Raw genomic sequence first — 18,129 nt, forward strand, 5'->3', positions numbered from 1 at the left:
CTGGGATTTGAACTCCAGACCTGGATGTAGTAGCCTTTAAACCTTAACCAATAGGCTACGGTGCTTCCACAGCAAGTGGATGTTACTAAGAGAATCTAGGGGTGGGCACTTTATCCGATATTTGAAGTGGCACCCGAACCCGATCCAAAAAATCCAAACCGAAATCCGAACCGAAGTAGCAAAATACCCGAACGGGTATTGAATAAAAAGAGATTGGATACCCGAACCCGAACCCGAATGGATATCCGATGATAACCGAACATATGTATAATTAACTTTATATTTTTAGTTTACATCTCTCGATTTATATAAAATATTTATATTGATACTACACATACTTTAAGTTCATATGATATACATACAATTACGAAAAAAATAATTTGCTACTCACTTAAAATGCATGTCAAGTTTTTTATTTCAAAAATTAACAAAAAGTTACATCCAAAATGTTTTTAATAATAAGTAAATTAATGCATTTAGTTTTAAAATGTTATGTCCAAATCTATTAACCATTCAATCTATTAGAAATAAAAAATTAGTTAACAGAAAGTTATATTTTGAAATACAAGAAACTTGAAAAATGAAAATTTTAATATTTTTTTTCAAAATCTAAATATCCGAACCCGATCCGAAGTAACCGAATCCGAACTAAAAATACCCAACCCCGACTCAAAGTACAGAAATACCCGAACGGATCTACACCTCTATACCGAAAATCCGAAATATCCGACCTGAACCCGAACGGGTACCCGAACGCCCACCCCTAAGAGAATCTATCGGTGACAAATCTTCAAAGTGCATGCTTGTTGTAGACCTATACAGCTATACTATTAGATGTTAGGGTTTCTTAATTCTTATATGGTTTTCTTATAATAAAATTTCCTTGGCTTTTATGTTTTAAACAGTGAAAATAGACGTTGGTGCATATATACATCAAACAATTCACCAGACATACTTATTTATAGTATTATTGAAGGGTAATTTTGCCCAATATTCATAAAAGCTCAAAAAATTAAGAATATAGCCATTGAATAGTTGATGTGACAATTAGAGTCAAACCTTAACATTTCTCTCATTCCACTCTCGTGCGCGTGAGTATATACGCGTCACATTGTGTAGCGAACATAACTGAAATATATTATACTATAAACCATATAATATAGTCAAAGCATTAATATAAATATACATGGTGAAAAGAGAAACATGTTACAAACGTAAACAAAAACACCACCCAGCAATAATACTCTAGACTATACAATGTACAGGTTAGTCGAAGCAGAAATACACTAGAGCATCTACCAAATTTTTTATGCTACCAATCATAATAGAATGAAACCAAAAAAATATACAATTTAGTTTTATCTTCTTAGGTCATTTTGTAACTGAAAGCAGTAAAAGTGAATGTATAAATAAGAGCGGCGGATGAAGAGATGTTGTTGTTGCTACGTAAAGTAAAAGAGAATCATATGTGGTGGGAGGAGGAAAAAAACCTACACTGAGGTGGAAGAGATGACAAATGGTGACAATGGTCGAAGAGAAGATGTGGGCGGCGACAAAACAATCAGTAATGGTGATGATGACAATAATAGGATCAAGGTGAATGAAGAAGAAGAAAAAAATGAGCGAGTTAGATATGATGTTGCACAATTTGGGATACAGAATAACCCAAGGCGGGACAGAAGGTTAGCCGATACTATACTATAAAAGTATGTATTATAATATTTACGTTAACATCCTACCTACTTAATTCACTGGGGTACGTAAATGACGCCGCCATTGTGTCATACAAGGTGGTCAAATGTGTTATCTGCCGACAGAAGAAACACAAGAAACTACTTCGAACCGTAAAGGGATCACAATTGTGGAATTTAGTATAGCAGGCCCACATATAAGCTAGTTGTTGCGTAAGTAGTTGAAAGTTATTATATACTATCAAAGATAATAGTATAGAAATGACACAGCTGATATATAATACATAGCAAACCTGAAATTAGGTATGGTGTCCGAATAAGCATTGGAAAAATAGACAAAAACATTTATGTAGAAGTCTAGTTTGGCTGCTGAAAAGCATAAGTTAGATGCACAATAGAAAGATGAATAAAAATACTGTTATGAATAAATGGCAATTGATAAATAAGTCGTTAGCGTTGTACTTAACCATACATAACTTCCAAAATAATACACAAATTGAGATGTCTGCCACAGTAAAAATGAGGATATTAGTAGCAAAGCTTAGTAAACCGAAAACTTATAAGTAGCATATGAGTAGAGAAAGCAAAAAAGAATTCCATCCAACATATAATTACGAGAGTTAGTCAGGGGTGAAGGTCGAGAAGGCTGCAACTGTATGTCTTCGCTACAACTGCAAGTGACTCATAGGATCTAAATGGTGACCAAAGGAATGAGTGGGAATAGTGAATTCCTCATCATTCCTTACAATTTACACCATTTATAAGGAATTTTGTTCTTTATGATTCCTTAACATTCCTTAAAATTTAAGTAGTAATAGACTACAAATATTCCTTATTAATTTGGGAGAGGAATATATTTTCCTTTTGTTTTATTCTTATAGTGAGTTTTCACACCATCCAAGACAATCATGGAAGCGCATATGTACATAAATCATACTATACTATCATGTCAAGTGAGACAATCATGGAAGCGCATATGTACATAAATCATACTATACTATCATGTCAAGTGGTATAGTAAAAGTCGTAATTTTTAATATCCTACGTACACTGCACGACCGAACCGTTCATCGCTAATTTCAACTTTTCTAGTCTCGAACTCAAATTTCCACGCACTCTCTTAAAATTTCTCTTTTTCATCGCTAGTAAGAGTTTAGAAAGTAAAACAATTTTTTTTTAATTTTCAAGATTAAGAGAAAAGACACTTGTTCACGTTTATACGCACAGGGAGGAATATTTTTGGAATTTTCTATAACAATATATAATATATCATAGCCAAAATGATGTTATATGTATAAACTTAATTTTTATTTTTCTTATGTATATGTGCCCCGATTTCCCCCATTCTTGAACCTAACACAGAGGTCACATTGAGTCGTGTGCTCCGGATGGGAATAGGAGAAGCTGTCTCCCAAGTAACTCGGTGTCAACAACTTAGTAATGTACTAGTATTACTATTATTTATAGCATTTTTCTAAAATATGACAACTTTGTGATTATTCACAAAAGTCTATGAAAATTTCTTGTGATTTCAAATTAAACCTTCATTAACCGTCTGTTTAAAAACTCACTTGTGTGTTCTAACTTCTAATTATCTTCAAACGTATATTTGACATATGTAATTATTTGTTTTTGCAGTAACCTTGTATGATTCAGTTTCATATATAATGAATGAATGAATACAATTAGTTAGAGAAAACCATAGTTTTCTATACATTTTCAGAGGTCCGTTGCTTTTCGATTAAATAGATCGAGACTATTGAATAATTTATTAGCTAATAACAGCAAAGCATAGAACGATACCTCGATATATGACATCAATCATCAACATGTACGATAGGACCCAAGTTACATCGGCATGTATTTCATGCTTTGTAGTGTTTACTTAAAACAGCTAATAATATATGTAAGTAGTAAGTACGTAATATGAACCTTTTTATTTATTTAAAATTTTAAATATAATGAGCGAGTGTTTTGGTCTGTACTTAGTCTTGTATTCTGAAGTTTTTTATACACCATTTCGGAGGTTTGGCTACGCAGTTTACCAAACTCATTGACTAGGAGTGGTTAATGGTTGCACAAGATCTCTTAAACTTGGAAAAGGAACAATCTCGAACACGTGATCATTTTGTTCAACTTGCTTAAACAAATATACAGCTACATCTTTTCTCAAAAATAAAATAAAATAAAAATACAGCTAAACTATTACACCAACAACGAATTATTATATTCTTCTCGATGCAAGATACTACACTACTATATTATTCGACAAAAATCCAAGCGAAAGTTCTTGGTTTCATCGTTATTTTAACATGTAATTTTGCGTTACATACAAAGTTCACATACTTTCATACTATTTATAAAGTTACATATAGAATATAAGTCATGGATGGGTCGTGATCATTTTGTAAACGTATACAATACTTTAAAAGTAAATTTTGTGGAAATGATATATAAAAGAAAGCAACTTTGATTTTGTCTACAAATATAAAATGCAGAGGTCATGTTCCTTGAAGGAAAATTCCGAGGCCAACAAAGAAATAATTAATTATATGAAAGAAGAATATGATTCTTGAATCTTTTTCAAATGTAGAAAAACTATAGAACAACCTGTCTCTCTTTGTTGTATTATATTACTATTGTATATGTAAAGAAAAAGGATTGGATATGCAATTTAACTTCCGTTTAAGTATACTCAACATCTTATATTTACATTAATGTTTGCATTTTATTTAACCTTGCACGCATTTTCGTTCATGGTTTCTGTCAGTATACATGGCGTACTACACGTTCAGACGTACTCCACTGAACCAAAATATCAAAACCACTGATCATAATATTCTTCCGCTTCAATTGATAACCATATTTTCTTAACAAAAATTAGTACGATAATTAAGCTCAATTATTCTTGTACATCTGAATATTTGAATTAAGTAATTTATAGGAATGGACTTAATAGTATTGTAAACAAAAGAAGTAATGAACAATTCTCAATCCATATTCGAATCAGAATATAATGATGGGAAAAAAGACGGAAACCGGATATTTGTAATAAAACATCCAAAATAAATCATATCATTATATAAAATAGAAAAAATTTCTACGATAATATTTTTTTAAGTTTTTATCACAAAAATAGTTTTTAATGAAGAAAATGACAAAAATCAATTTTATTAAATGGTGAAAATGTATTTTTAGCTTAAGATTAACTAATCTAGATTTAGGGTTTAGAGTTAAAGAGTAAAGTTTTGGGATATGATTTCAAATTAAAAAATAAAAAAATATATCGAAAATTTCAAAACAAAAAGGAGCTATTTTGATCTTTTTTTAGTGATATTTTTGTGACAAAAATTTAAAAAAGATTATTTGAGAGAATTGTCTTATAAAATATCAGTTGCAGTATTTATTTATTTTTGATCAAATATCAGTTGTAGTTTAAATATGGGCAATTGTCAATAATAACATCTTTTGAAGTTTATGTCTCAAAAATAGCACTAGAAGGAGAAAGTCACAAAAATGACATTCATTAAAGGGTAAAATATCTCTAATACCCTTGGTTTAAAATTAAATAAATAAACAAAAAGAAATAAAATAAAATAAAAAAATGAAAAAAGAATTTTTTTTTTTATAGTTTCAGATTATATGTTTTCAGATTCGAAATTTTTATAATTTTTTTTTTCGAAATTTTTTTTTTTTTTAAATTTTCGTTTTATAATTTAAAAATATTTTTTGAAACTGTTTTTAAATTTTTATTTTTTATTTTAGTATTTATTTTTTATAAAATTTTAAACCCTAATTCCAAAACCCCACCCCTTAACTCTAAACCCTAAGATTTGGATTAATTAACCCAATGGGTATAAATGTATATTTACCTCTTTAATGAAACCTATTTTTGTGACTTTGAACCTTGAGTATTACTTTGGGAACAAAAACTTGGTTTGATGCTATCATAGTCTTTTTTTTCTCTTTAAATATTTGTATTTATATATAGAAAACAGGGGACTTATTAATAGAAAATATTGGATATTAAAAACAAAGATGGTACGCAAGTCCTCTTTCCACTCTCGTCCCGCTTCGCCTCCTTTAGGACGCACAAGAAAGAGAGAGAAGAGAAGAGACTCATTAGCATAATAAGCACCCACAAGCTCTCTCTCTCTCTCTCTAGATTCTGTGCCGCCTCTGCAATATTGTGCCTCTTCAACATCGTCTTCGGCTTTGTAGCAGCAAATCTCCATCGTCGTAAGTACTCTTCTCCTTTAGCTTCTTCAGATCGAATCTACAATCTTTTCTGAAGATCTCTTCTCCTCTCCTAGTTCGTGTCTTTTCTTGAATTTTTGTAGAGCAATTTAATCCTCAAAAATCATCTCTTTTTTCAGATGGGTCATGCTCATTTCGTGTCTAAATGCTTTAGACATTAATGGGTACTTGAAAAGTGTTGGTCTTGACACAGAAAGATCCATGCTTTACTTACATTTGTTTGAATCTTTGACAGGTTGGTTCCAGACCCAAGTTCTGGTTTTTGAAATGGGGTACATAGGAGCACATGGTGTAGCAGCTCTTCATAGATACAAATACAGTGGTGTAGATCACTCTTATCTTGCCAAATACATTCTAAACCCTTTCTGGACTCGTTTTGTCAAAATCTTCCCTCTTTGGATGCCGTAAGCAGCTTCTTTAAGGCAGCTCTCACATTCTTTTGAGGTTGAATGAAAGATCAGACTAATGTTTCTGCTTTTCTTTTTTTCATGTGTTCCCCTTACTACCTTTGGACAGATTTTGAACACTTATGGTTAATGTTATAGACATTTGATGCGGTTGATGGGAAGCAAGCACGACGAACAAACTCCTCTAGCCCACTAGGAGAGCTTTTTGATCATGGTAATCTTATGTTTCTCAGTGTTCTCTATCATCTACTTTTTGGTTATGTTGCTGACACTAGTTTCTTATTTGTAGGTTGTGATGCACTTGCTTGTGCGGTAAACCTTCTTCTTTCAACCTTTCTATCATGTAGCTGAGCTTATAAGTTCATACTAAAATTAAAAAAACAGTTTGAAACAATGGCATATGGAAGCACTGCAATGTGTGGAAGAGATACTTTCTGGTTTTGGGTTATTGCTGCTGTTCCCTTCTTTGGAGCAACTTGGGAACAGTAAGTGTTTTTACTTCATTCTTTAACTCAGTTTCATCTTCTAATACTTTTACTCTCTGACTCTTTTGTAATTTTAGCTATTTCACCAATACACTTATTCTTCCGGTAGTCAATGGCCCTACAGAAGGTCTTGCACTTATATACTGTGGCCACTTCTTCACTGCCATTGTTGGTAAAGCTTCAAACTATCTAATAAAATTTTCTTTCTCTTACATTTCTTAGTTAATCTTTGATGTTTATTTTCATCTTAAAGGTGCTGAATGGTGGGCTCAGCAGTTTGGGAAGTCGATTCCCTTATTGAGTTGGGTGCCAATTTTGAACGGTAAAAATCTCAAATCTTTTCCTTAACTATTCTCACTGCAAGTTTACTGAAACTTTTCTCGGTTTTTTTTTCCAGAGATTCAAATGTCCAGAGTAGTACTATTCTCAATGATTGTTTTTGCTGTTATACCAACCGTTGCATTCAAGTGAGTCTTTCAAAACTCATGGATCTTATGTTTTTTTTTTCTATACAATACTCTTCTCACACGTACACACTGCTTTGTTCTACAGCGTGTCTAATGTTTACAAAGTTGTACAGTCAAGAAAAGGAAGCATGCTTCTAGCATTAGCTATGGTATAATCTCCTATACTAAATTGATTCAATGGATACTTATGTTAAGTTGTGTGTGTAACCTCTTGGTGCTACTTCTGTGTGTGTTCAGCTATATCCCTTCGTCGTGCTACTTGCAGGAGTTTTGACTTGGTATGTCTTTTTTATTTTCAATTTTCTCTTATCTCTCTCCTTAACTTACTCTTGGTCTTCTTGCCTCTTTAGGGATTACTTGTCTCCGATTGATCTCATAAGAAACTACCCTCACTTAGTTGTATTGGGAACTGGTCTTGCATTTGGATTCCTTGTGGTAAGGCTATTTGGTTTCAAAATTTGTATTCATTGTTACATAATGAAATTGAAAGCTGAGCATTAGTCAATGGTTAATGATTCCAGGGAAGAATGATTCTAGCTCACTTATGTGATGAGCCAAAAGGATTAAAAACAAACATGTGTCTGGTAAACAAATCCGATAAAACTTCTTCTCTTTCTGTCTATTTTTTTCTTCATATTCCTCATTAACCTTTCTTTTGTGCAGTCACTGCTTTACCTTCCCTTTGCACTAGCAAATGCTCTAACCGCTAGACTCAACGACGGGTATGTTCTTTCTTCTCCCTTGGTTCGGGTTTTGCCTTCGTTTTCATCATGTTGATTGTCTTTAATACATTAGAGTGTGTTAATCTATGTGTAGGGCTCCTCTTGTGGATGAGTTTTGGGTTCTTCTTGGTTATTGTATATTCACAATGGCACTATATTTGCATTTTGCAACTTCAGTCATTCATGAGATCACTACTGCTCTTGGAATCTACTGCTTCAGGTTTGAATTAATATATCTCTGTTTCTTTTAACCATTTTTCATAATTATAGTTTACGAAAACTTGATTTCATTTACACTATTTCATCAGGATTACGCCCAAAGAAGCTTGAAGGAAACATTTAAAAAGGAAAAACAAATCTTAAGGTATGCTTTTTCAGGTGTTAGCTTTCTTCGTCCTTACCTTAAGAACTTGAGTGTTGGTTAATTAGGTCTTTTGTTCTGTCTGTTCATAACATTTTTCTCTCTTTTACAGGTAGGATAATGCAGATCACAACACAAATCTGAATATTTTTGTACTGAAACTAAACGACTGATCGACATGTTTTTGGAAAATGTTTTTATTTTGTTTGTTTTTCTTGTTTGCTCAAAATAGTTCATTCATGTAGAACCTTTTTTGTAATGCTTCTAAAAAAAGCAGGATTTTTATATGATTATTATTTGATGAATTTCGTTTTTGTGATTACAATTTTTTTGCCGTCGTATTGCTGTTTGCTTATATTGTTTTTGTTATGTGTTTACATTTTTTTTCTGGCGCAAACATGACTATTTCATTCACCAATAAATAGGTACAAAGTTTTTGACCACACCATTTTTACCACATATACAACAATGCATCTTAACCTAGCTATGTGTTCACATTTATTGGATCAAAAAGATGGGAAGCAGTATATATGCTTTTCCATAAAAATAAAAAATATCTTTAGTTATCACATGGTTAGGCTGGTATTAGAGTATGGACCTCTAACTTTGTCGGAACAATAAATAAATGATTATAAAAACATATGAAAAGATGCCACAAAAATCATACTATATGGACCTCGGTACAGATGGTTTTGGCAGCTGGTTTAGAGCTAACCACACTGGACCGACATGGAAATTTAGAAGGTAAATAAAGTGTGTGGAAAAGATAATTAAAATTAAGTAAATGAGAAAAGCATGATCTTCTCTCTTTTGGGATGAATGATCCAATCATGAAACACAAACAATATAATTAATCAACAACGGAACAATACAGCACAATGATTATTAACACATTTTTATATTTTAACACAGATACGCAGAAAAAAAAATTCTTTTTTTTAAAAGGGACAAAACATACCTTAGAATATTGACATGTCCCAAATGATGTATATTGCTCAAGCATGCTGTCTAGGGCATGCCGACTTTGTATTATCGCTTTTTACCCACCCATTTCTCTTCTATTTTAAAAATTTATCAAAATACTTTATATTTATTTTCGCCTTAATTTGACCAAACTGAAATTGTTATATAGTTTAGTTCATTTTAGATTTCATATGTTTCCTAAGGGCGTAGTAATTTTATTTTAAGTGTCATTTTTGCCAACAATTGACTTTTTAATGCTGAGTAATGCTGGTTAGATCATTTCTAGTAGAACACAAAAAATTTCTCCATATTTCACATTAAAATTGAGTAACTCTATTATAGAATTGAATTTTTATTCCAATGGTTCATTCTATAAGGGTATCTCCAATAAAACACAAAAAATTCTTCTATATTTCACACTAAAATAGAATAATTCTATTATAGAGTTGAATTTGATCCAATAGTTCAGTACTATATAATAGAGTTACTTTATATCAGTGTAAAATATAAAAGAAAATTTTATGTTTTATTGGGGATGTCTTTAATACAAAATAATGGATTTTAGCTTGTAGTACTAGGCTACTAGCTACAATTTTTTTGTGTATTAGCGTTGTAATATAAAATGCAAATACCCAAAACATTCAAACATTTACGAGACAATGGAGTAAATATTTTGTATAGTCCACCACGTCACGTTAAACATTAAAGGCTATGAATCGATCGCTCAACTCAGTAGACACACAACATTCTCAAAATTTTCACGTTTCGAGTTTAGGTATTCGTGAGTTCTTAGCAGAATAAACACAGGACACTTGTATGATGGATGTACCACAAAATAACTTTATAAACAAAAATGATGTTGTTAGGCCATACCATGCCTCGGGTTATATGTTATGATTTCACTAGACGATTGGTACTTACTAACTTTTAGTGAAAGTCAAACTATTGCTTTAGTCTGATTTTTTTTTTTTTTAATGTTGAAGTTTATATCTCAGAGTATGGAATACAATAAGAAAAAGAGTAGGATACATAAATCTACAAACACTTCGGAAACTCGTGTTTAATTTAATTTTTCATCTCTAACTATAACACCAAATTCTATAAAGAATATAAGATTTTAAATATTATTAATATTTATTCTTAATAATTTTAATATATTCATTATTTGTAATTGACTACTAACCTTTTTATCACATTTATATCTTATGTTTAGTTGTAAGAATTTTCTATATTTTCACTGTTTATTAAAAATATAATTTAGTTAATTTACATAGTAATTTATTTATTTATGTAAAATATTAGTTGACATTAAAATTTTGCACATTTAAAAATGAAAGTACATAATAATAAATGATCTTTATTTTGTTAGATTTGATGTAATTGATTATATTTATTTAGTTATAGTATTATTTATATATAAAATAATATTTTAATGTTTAAAATGTGAAAAATTAAATATACAAAATAATATGATATTTTTCTTTGACTATAATTGAAAATAAAAATATATATTATTTTATATTTAGTGTGATAAATAGAGTTATGTCAAATTTAATTGTAACCCTATTTATAAAACACTAAATTTGATGTATTGGTATAATTTTGGAGTTCCACCGAAAATAGAAACAACACCAAATATGGACTCTCACTGGCGTTGGTCTAATATTACAAAATGATCCACACATAAAAATGAAACACAAGGGAAGGTTAATGAATTCGAGCTCCAATTGAAACACACCAAAACACAAACGAACCAAAGCTGCTGCTCCAAGGGAACCCCTTGGTTTGAAATTTGGATATTGCTCTAGTATTTATTCTACCGTGTAACCTAAGAATGACTTTTTTTTGGTATCTCAAACCTATGGAGAAATACAACTGATCCTCAAAGAGGTGGTGCAACCCACATATGAATAGATCGTAAGATAGACCTATATCCGTTTGGCACAAATTGAAGTGTAGTAGGATGCCTTTGAACCCGAATTGTTTAGCACCTTGGAATGCGCCTACCACTACACCACTACTTTATAGTTAGAATGAGTTTTATTTAGCCATGTTTATATGTAAGCAAATATTTTATTCAAAGTTACCAAGTTACCAATAATGATCTTATTCTTGGATCCATAGAATAAAGTATAGATAATGTTAGCAAATATGAAAAAAAAAACTGTTAGCAAAATGTTAGATAATGACATTTAAATGTCAAACTGAAAAGGACAAAGCATGCACACAGTTAATCATTATACGTACATCTATTACTCAAACCTTTTGATCTAAAATTCGTCGTGTGGGCTATTTAATTATTTGAACTTCGGCTCGAATGTTTTATCAGGGGTTAGTTTAGAGGAAACTACTAGCCATGACGTGCTCATCCCTAAAATCAAGGATGCTTACTATTCCAAAAAACCACATACATATAGTTGCAAATATACATATATGATGATGTTTTATCAGTTTAATTATACATATACATATATTATATGATGTTTTATCAGTTTAATTATATATATACATATATTACATATATATGATATATGTATGTGTTTATATGGATACTAAAATGTAAGAAGTTGACAAAAGAATTAATACGGACTTAAGAACAAACGGCAGACACATGAGTTCATTCATCTCCACGTATATATTCCTCTTGTACTCAATGTTTTTGTTAATTCCCTTGTATTTATCATTACTCCATCTTTAGTTTTTGGCTTTTTATATATTTCCCTCTTATAATCGTTTGGATTTTTCTGTTTATTTGTGCAATAATGTTTCTGTTTTTATGTAAATATGCTTGGGCGGTTCAAGACACTGACGTGCATGTTAGTATACAAATCAGCCATACAAAATGTCTGGAACCGATTTATTTATGGAAAATGTCATCTTCTCATGATCAAATAGTTCCCAGTAATCAATTAGTGTTTGGTCTATTGGTGTAGTCGTGTAGACATGGTCTCTATAAAAAATTAATAAGTCATGTTCCCTCGGGCTCGAGTGCTATTGTTATACCTATTATCTTGCCGCCACAATGCATTCGAAAGATAAATAGACATATAGACCTTGGCGGTACTCACAGCCATTACCTTTGCTCTGAAACAAGGAATCAACTCCATCTCACTCTTCTCTGACTCTGAAGTCCTGATCAACATCATAAACCGACATGAGATGAAGCTGGAGGTCTATGGAATCCTTCGGGACATTTACTTTTGATCCCTCTCATTTAAGACAATCAAGTTTATTTTTATTCCTAAAACAGCTAATGTTAGAGCTGACTCTGTAGCTAAACATGCTCTATGGACCCTGAACCAAGTTTAATTTATGAATGAAATCAGTTTGCACAAAAACAAAAGACATAACAGGTAGTATAATTTGTTTTTGTGAACATGAAAACTTAGTACAGTTTCAGTTTTTTTTTTTTTTTTTTAATTTTTCCTGGGCTCTACCAAATTCAAAAGAAAAAACGAAAGTAAAAAACAACCCTAAGGTGCTTTCTTGATCATGCCCTTTCTCTTTTTCCTTTATTTCCCTAACTTTTTTTTTTGAAAACAATTTCCCTATTTTTTTTAGCGATTAATTATTCGTTTGCTACGATCTCCTCTATGTAATTTCCCTAATTTCGTTTAGTAGTTCATAATCCCCATGCTAGTTAATAACCAGAGTTATTAAAATAAATGTTTTATTATATTTTCACACTAAAGTAAATAAACAACCCGTAAACTTTGCCCAAATTTGAGGATATGATATCCATAATCATGGAAATAATTAAGATAAAATAATAATAATAAACCATTCATTAAGGATGAAATTTAATTTGAAAAAGAAAATTGGTGGGACATTTAAAAAGAGGAAGAAAAATAAAAAGAAAAGCAAAAAAAATAAATAGAAAACGTAAAGCTAAAGCAAACAAGCATATAGCTAAGCGTCGCTACACTTTCAAAACCTCTCATCAGTCTCTCATCAAAATCCGAGAAAAAAACAAAAAGAAAAAGTTCAAAGAAACTCTAATCTAAAGATCCGATCGTCGTCATCTTCACTTCTCTGGATCTTCGCCTTTTGTTTTGTCACTTTTGCTTTATGTTCTGTTTCTATATCTCGCCCTAAATGAAAGACAGAGGAAAGAGAACTGCAATGGAGAGAAGAAGAAACGACGACGTCTCGCTTTACTACAGCTCACCGTCGGAACTCTCTTGTCGGAAACATCCATCTGTTTCCGCTGTCGGAATATGTCCGTACTGTCTGAACGACCGTTTAGTTAACCTCGTATGTTCCGAATGCGGCGAACAGAGACTCTCTTCTTGCTCTTGCTCAGATATCTCCTCTAACCGAACTTCAAACGCCGCCGTAGACGCCGGGAACTTCCTCCGGATCGCTTCGCTCATCGACGAAGAGGCGACGAAACAGAGGAAGCCGAAGAGAACAGAGGAAGTTGTGGTGTTCAAGAGGAGTAGTAGCAGCTGCGTTGAGATCAACAAGACGAAGCATCATCATAGATTCTCGAGACTCGGGAGGTTCTTCAGGAGGATTAATCCGAGAAAGGACAGAGCTTTCGATGACAACAACGACAACGATTCTTGGGTTTTGAAACAGAGTGTTTCGAGATCGAGATCGCTTTGTAGCTTCCGAGGAGGAAACGGGTACTTTATCGGGTCGGAGGAAGACGTGTCGTCTTACTCCGGCGCGAGGAGCTCGTTCTCCGCCGCGAGAAGCTCGAGCGTCAACGGCGGTTCAGGGGTTTTTGATGCGACGATAACAGAGCATCGGAGGAGTAACTTCGAAGGGAGGAGGAGTAACTTCAGCGAGACGACGGAGCATCGGAGGAGCAATTTCAGTGAATCGGAGCCGCCGCGGAGGAGCTGTTTCGAGGCGAGGAAGAGTAACTTCAGTGAAACAGAGTATCCGAGGAAGAGTAACTTCAGCGAAACAGAGTATAAACAGAGTATCAATAATCATCCACGTAGGAGCAATTACGAGGCGGCGCCAAGGAAGAGTGACTCGTCGGCGATGAGTTTCACGAGAAGGGTTTTGTCGATGAAAGAGAGTTACTTTACCGGAGGAGAAGAGCCTGGTTTTATAGATCTCAAGTTCGATTCCTCTGGAGGAGGGGAAGTGGTGGTGAACGACGGCGTTTTGGAGCATGGAGGAGGAGGAGGGTCTTGCCGGTTAACGAAGAAGGATAGAGAGGTGAGTAAGAGTCGAAGAAGTTTCAAAGGATGGAAATGGATATTCGGACATCATCATCAAAGAGATTCATGATGATGCCGATGGAGATTGAAGGTAACATTTGAACTGTTTGAGTGATCCGATGCAAATCATAGTAATAAAGGCTTTAAATTTTGTTTTCTCTAATGATTTATCACTTTGTTTTGTTGAATATATATATATCGACGCATCGGACTTCAAGTTTTGTGATTTGAAATGATAAGAGATGTGATTATGAGTGTACACAACTTAACTGGTTTTAACCAAAGTCTCATTTGTAAACTGGTAACCTTAGAGTTCTAATGTATTTTATTGGTCACTTTAATTCAATACATGTGAAGGTTGATTAGCCTTTGTGAACTTTCATTGATACTTGTGTGACAGAAGCTTTATCTACTAGAAATCTAATATTCTTTTTACTTGTGTATAAGCTATTGAAATATTCTGACATGAGCTTATATTCATCACCTTGTCCTCAGTATTTGCACACTTTCTAACAACAATTTTGCTTTAAAGATTCATTCTTACGATTGAACTACATTTTTATAGGCTGATGCCTAGTAATAATGTTGTATAGTGGTCCAAACTAAAGCAATATAGCGAAAATTTCCAGCCTAGGCCCATGTTAAGCCTAATACCAATCTTCATAGCCGTAGCGATGATGATGATTCCAAAGACGGGTTCAGTATAAACATTCTGAAATTTCAAGGGTCGAACAAACATCATGAAGATGATTTGGAGCTTCAAGGCCAGCAAAAGCTTGTCATCGCACAATAATAACCTACCAGATATGAGATATAGATATAGCAATTACTCCCTGATAAAGATATATATAGATGCTGTAACTCTTAATGCATGTAAACAGTGATGAGAAAAATGTAGTTCACTCGTTAGTACTGAATCTTATGTGCTTTCCTATGTTTGTTTGATGCTGTATTCTCTGCAGCGTTTTTTATTGCATTGGCTATTGGTTGGATATATGAGATATAAACATCATTACATTTTTCTAATCACTGTTTACATGCATTGAGAGGATCTATAACTTTATTAGGGAGTAATGGTTATATCTATATCTCATATCTGGTGGGTTATTATTGTGTGATGATAAGCTTTTGCGGGCCTTACAGCTCCATCTCATTCATGAATTTTGTTCGACCCTTCCGTCTTTTGATTCATCATCCTCGCTAGGGCTGTGCAGATTGGATTAGGCTTGGCATGGGCTTGAATTCTTGCATGAATTTGCTTTAATTTTTAATCGCTAAAAAACAGATGCATGGAAAGTAAGCCAGTCACGGTCGGTCTGTAGTTTATCGGACATGGTCGGCCCTCAGATTTTTGGACCACTATATAACGTTATTTATTAGGCATCAGCATAATTAATTGTTATTATTGTTTTTTCTGTCAATGGTAGTCATTGTTGAAGATTAGTACGTATACCATTTTATTTGTTAGAATATTGATTGATTTTTTTTTTTTAACTTGAACATGTATATGTAAATACATTGAAATCAGCTTGATGCAAGTTGAATAAGATTTTTATATATATCCAGTTTAATGCAAGACAAATGAAAACGATAGTAAAGAACCTTGACATATCATTTCTGATCATCATATACTACTTCATTAAAATTTGATAAGCTTGTTAAGATTGACGAAATAGATAAGAATCAGTTGTGGAAGCATGACTTGCTAATATTGGCAAAAGAAACGTTTCTAAGACGAAAAGCATGGCTGAAGTTGGATAAATTTGACCACGTATGTTTCATATTCAATGTAAAAGAAAAACGTTTTTTTCAATTTAGTATTCTAATGGGTAGATATGAATTGTTGATACTGAATCCGATGAATAATAAAGCTAGGTTTACTTTGTTCGTTAATAACATTCATGTAAACATTCGTAAAGTCTATAAATATTGTTTTACCAATGCTTATGTTTCTACTTAACCATGTTTTTATTTGTTATTATCAGTTTTTAATCTTGGCCAAACGATAGTTTTAACTTTTATCTGGTGATGACTTATGCATGGTCCTATTAAAAACTATCAATGCATCTATTTGCCAAACGTATCAATGTACCATTCTATCTTGATGTTCGAATTCACATAACCTTTGCTTTGGTGTTTAATAAAGAAAGATACTTAGCGTGTACATAAGGGACAGCTTTTCACAAAAGAGCTTTGAATTACGTCATATCTTTTAGTTCACATGAACTTAATTTATATTTTACTTCCATATATCACTATAATCGCTATTTTCCAGAAAGATTTGTAATCGCATGATCACTACAGATTCAATAACTAGTCGATTTTAATGTGTACATAACATGGTACTTGTTAGCTGAAATTAGAAATGTTTTCATAATTTAATCAAAAACCATTTTCTTCATCCATACCCTACCAAAAAGAATATCTTGATCGAATGGCTACATTAATATAGAGTGTTATTCAAGGAAAATTAGGCAAGATTATCGTAATCCCATAAATTCTGTTCACACATTATATTATCCAAAATAATACTCTATATACGTTCATTTATTATATTTTTGCTTCGTAGATTATCCCTTTCCCAATGTCTTCCTTATAGAAGCAAAGAACAAAGGAGTTCCTTGAAACCAAATTTCCCAAAATATGTTAGGATTTAGATTGCTCTTTAATTTCTTCTTTTGCCTTTGTATTTCTTAACTTACTCAATTTCATTCAAAATTCAATGGAAGATCTTAACACATTTGCTGCTGACTGCGTCGTTGTATCATGTTGCTGCAACTGTCTTGTTCTCCAAATCGTGATCTTCATCTTCCTTGGGCTTCCTCAAAAACTGATCAAGAACACAAGAAAATGTTACGCAAAATGGGGCATAAACGGAAGAACAAAAAGAATGGGGCTCGATTATGAATGTCGAGGAAACACCGGGGTCGATTGGGAATGGAGAAAAGAGACTCTGAGTATAGAGATGGAGGGCTTTGGATGTATTGAAGAAGTTGAAGAGGCTTTAGAGGAGTTTTCAAAGAATGGTGAGTTTTTGTTTGGAAGCTTCTGGCGAAAAGAGAGGGTTCAAAACTTGTCAATGTCAAGTTGTGTTAATGAAAACTTTGACCTAAAATTTGTAAGTCGTTATGAGATAACGAAGAAAATTTCTACTCCTTGGATTATACATTAACAACTTCACATATTGAAATTAGTGGAAATAAAAACAGCCCTTTTGTCCACTAGGTTGGGGTTTTGCTTGTTCCCAACTTCAGAGATCCGTATTTTTTCAGCCATGTTCTGATCATCATATAGTTAACAAATGACATGCTTTGTGAAAATTTTATAGCATGGACACTCTTTTAATATCGACTCATACAAGTTTTAAAAGCAATAAAATATCATAATGAATTTTATTATGGCGGTGAAAGTTTGATTAGTGGATTATTTAGTTGTAGTGCACCAATAAAATGTCATAGTATTATGGATGTTTTTTAAAGGAAAAGAACATCAGATTTTAAGATGACATAAATACGGATATAAGAGGTAGTAAACTATTCATTCATATGATCAATATCCAAATTCTAAAATATTTGTTTTTTTTTAATGTTTTTGCTTTA

At 32.5% G+C, this 18,129-nt stretch overlaps 3 protein-coding genes across 3 annotated transcripts; all 3 read left to right on the forward strand.

The window, feature by feature from the left end:
- Window positions 1–6,108: 6,108 nt before the first annotated feature.
- LOC103854087 (choline/ethanolaminephosphotransferase 2) lies at window positions 6,109–8,712 on the forward strand. Its single transcript, XM_033285297.1, has 17 exons — window positions 6,109–6,112; window positions 6,184–6,270; window positions 6,361–6,392; window positions 6,494–6,569; window positions 6,645–6,667; window positions 6,740–6,840; window positions 6,918–7,012; window positions 7,094–7,162; window positions 7,238–7,307; window positions 7,393–7,456; window positions 7,545–7,585; window positions 7,658–7,742; window positions 7,829–7,891; window positions 7,971–8,029; window positions 8,124–8,249; window positions 8,338–8,393; window positions 8,503–8,712. The coding sequence occupies exons 1-16, from the start codon at window positions 6,109–6,111 to the stop codon at window positions 8,357–8,359; spliced, it is 1,017 nt and encodes a 338-aa protein (XP_033141188.1). The 3' UTR covers window positions 8,360–8,393; window positions 8,503–8,712.
- A 491-nt stretch (window positions 8,713–9,203) lies between these two features.
- Window positions 9,204–14,896, forward strand: LOC103853900. Its single transcript, XM_033283962.1, has one exon. The coding sequence runs from the start codon at window positions 13,449–13,451 to the stop codon at window positions 14,598–14,600; it is 1,152 nt and encodes a 383-aa protein (XP_033139853.1). The 5' UTR covers window positions 9,204–13,448; the 3' UTR covers window positions 14,601–14,896.
- A 239-nt stretch (window positions 14,897–15,135) lies between these two features.
- On the forward strand, window positions 15,136–17,885 carry LOC103853898. The gene has a single exon (XM_033283993.1). It carries the CDS (start codon window positions 17,253–17,255, stop codon window positions 17,700–17,702), a length of 450 nt encoding a protein of 149 aa, XP_033139884.1. The 5' UTR covers window positions 15,136–17,252; the 3' UTR covers window positions 17,703–17,885.
- The last annotated feature ends 244 nt before the right edge of the window (window positions 17,886–18,129 follow it).

The sequence above is a fragment of the Brassica rapa genome, chromosome A02 (genome assembly GCF_000309985.2).
Source record: "Brassica rapa cultivar Chiifu-401-42 chromosome A02, CAAS_Brap_v3.01, whole genome shotgun sequence".
NCBI classification, from domain to species: Eukaryota; Viridiplantae; Streptophyta; class Magnoliopsida; order Brassicales; family Brassicaceae; genus Brassica; species Brassica rapa.

What these genes read in the sequence shown, in the direction of transcription:
- LOC103854087 (XM_033285297.1), top strand. An exon ending in GTGATGCACTTGCTTGTGCG is followed by an intron (nt 6,668 to 6,739) that starts GTAAACCTTCTT and finishes TTAAAAAAACAG; the next exon opens with TTTGAAACAATGGCATATGG. An exon ending in TTTGGAGCAACTTGGGAACA is followed by an intron (nt 6,841 to 6,917) that starts GTAAGTGTTTTT and finishes TTGTAATTTTAG; the next exon opens with CTATTTCACCAATACACTTA.
- LOC103853900 (XM_033283962.1), top strand. Translation starts at nt 13,449, where the DNA reads ATGAAAGACAGAGGAAAGAGAACTGCAATGGAGAGAAGAAGAAACGAC.
- LOC103853898 (XM_033283993.1), top strand. Translation starts at nt 17,253, where the DNA reads ATGGAAGATCTTAACACATTTGCTGCTGACTGCGTCGTTGTATCATGT.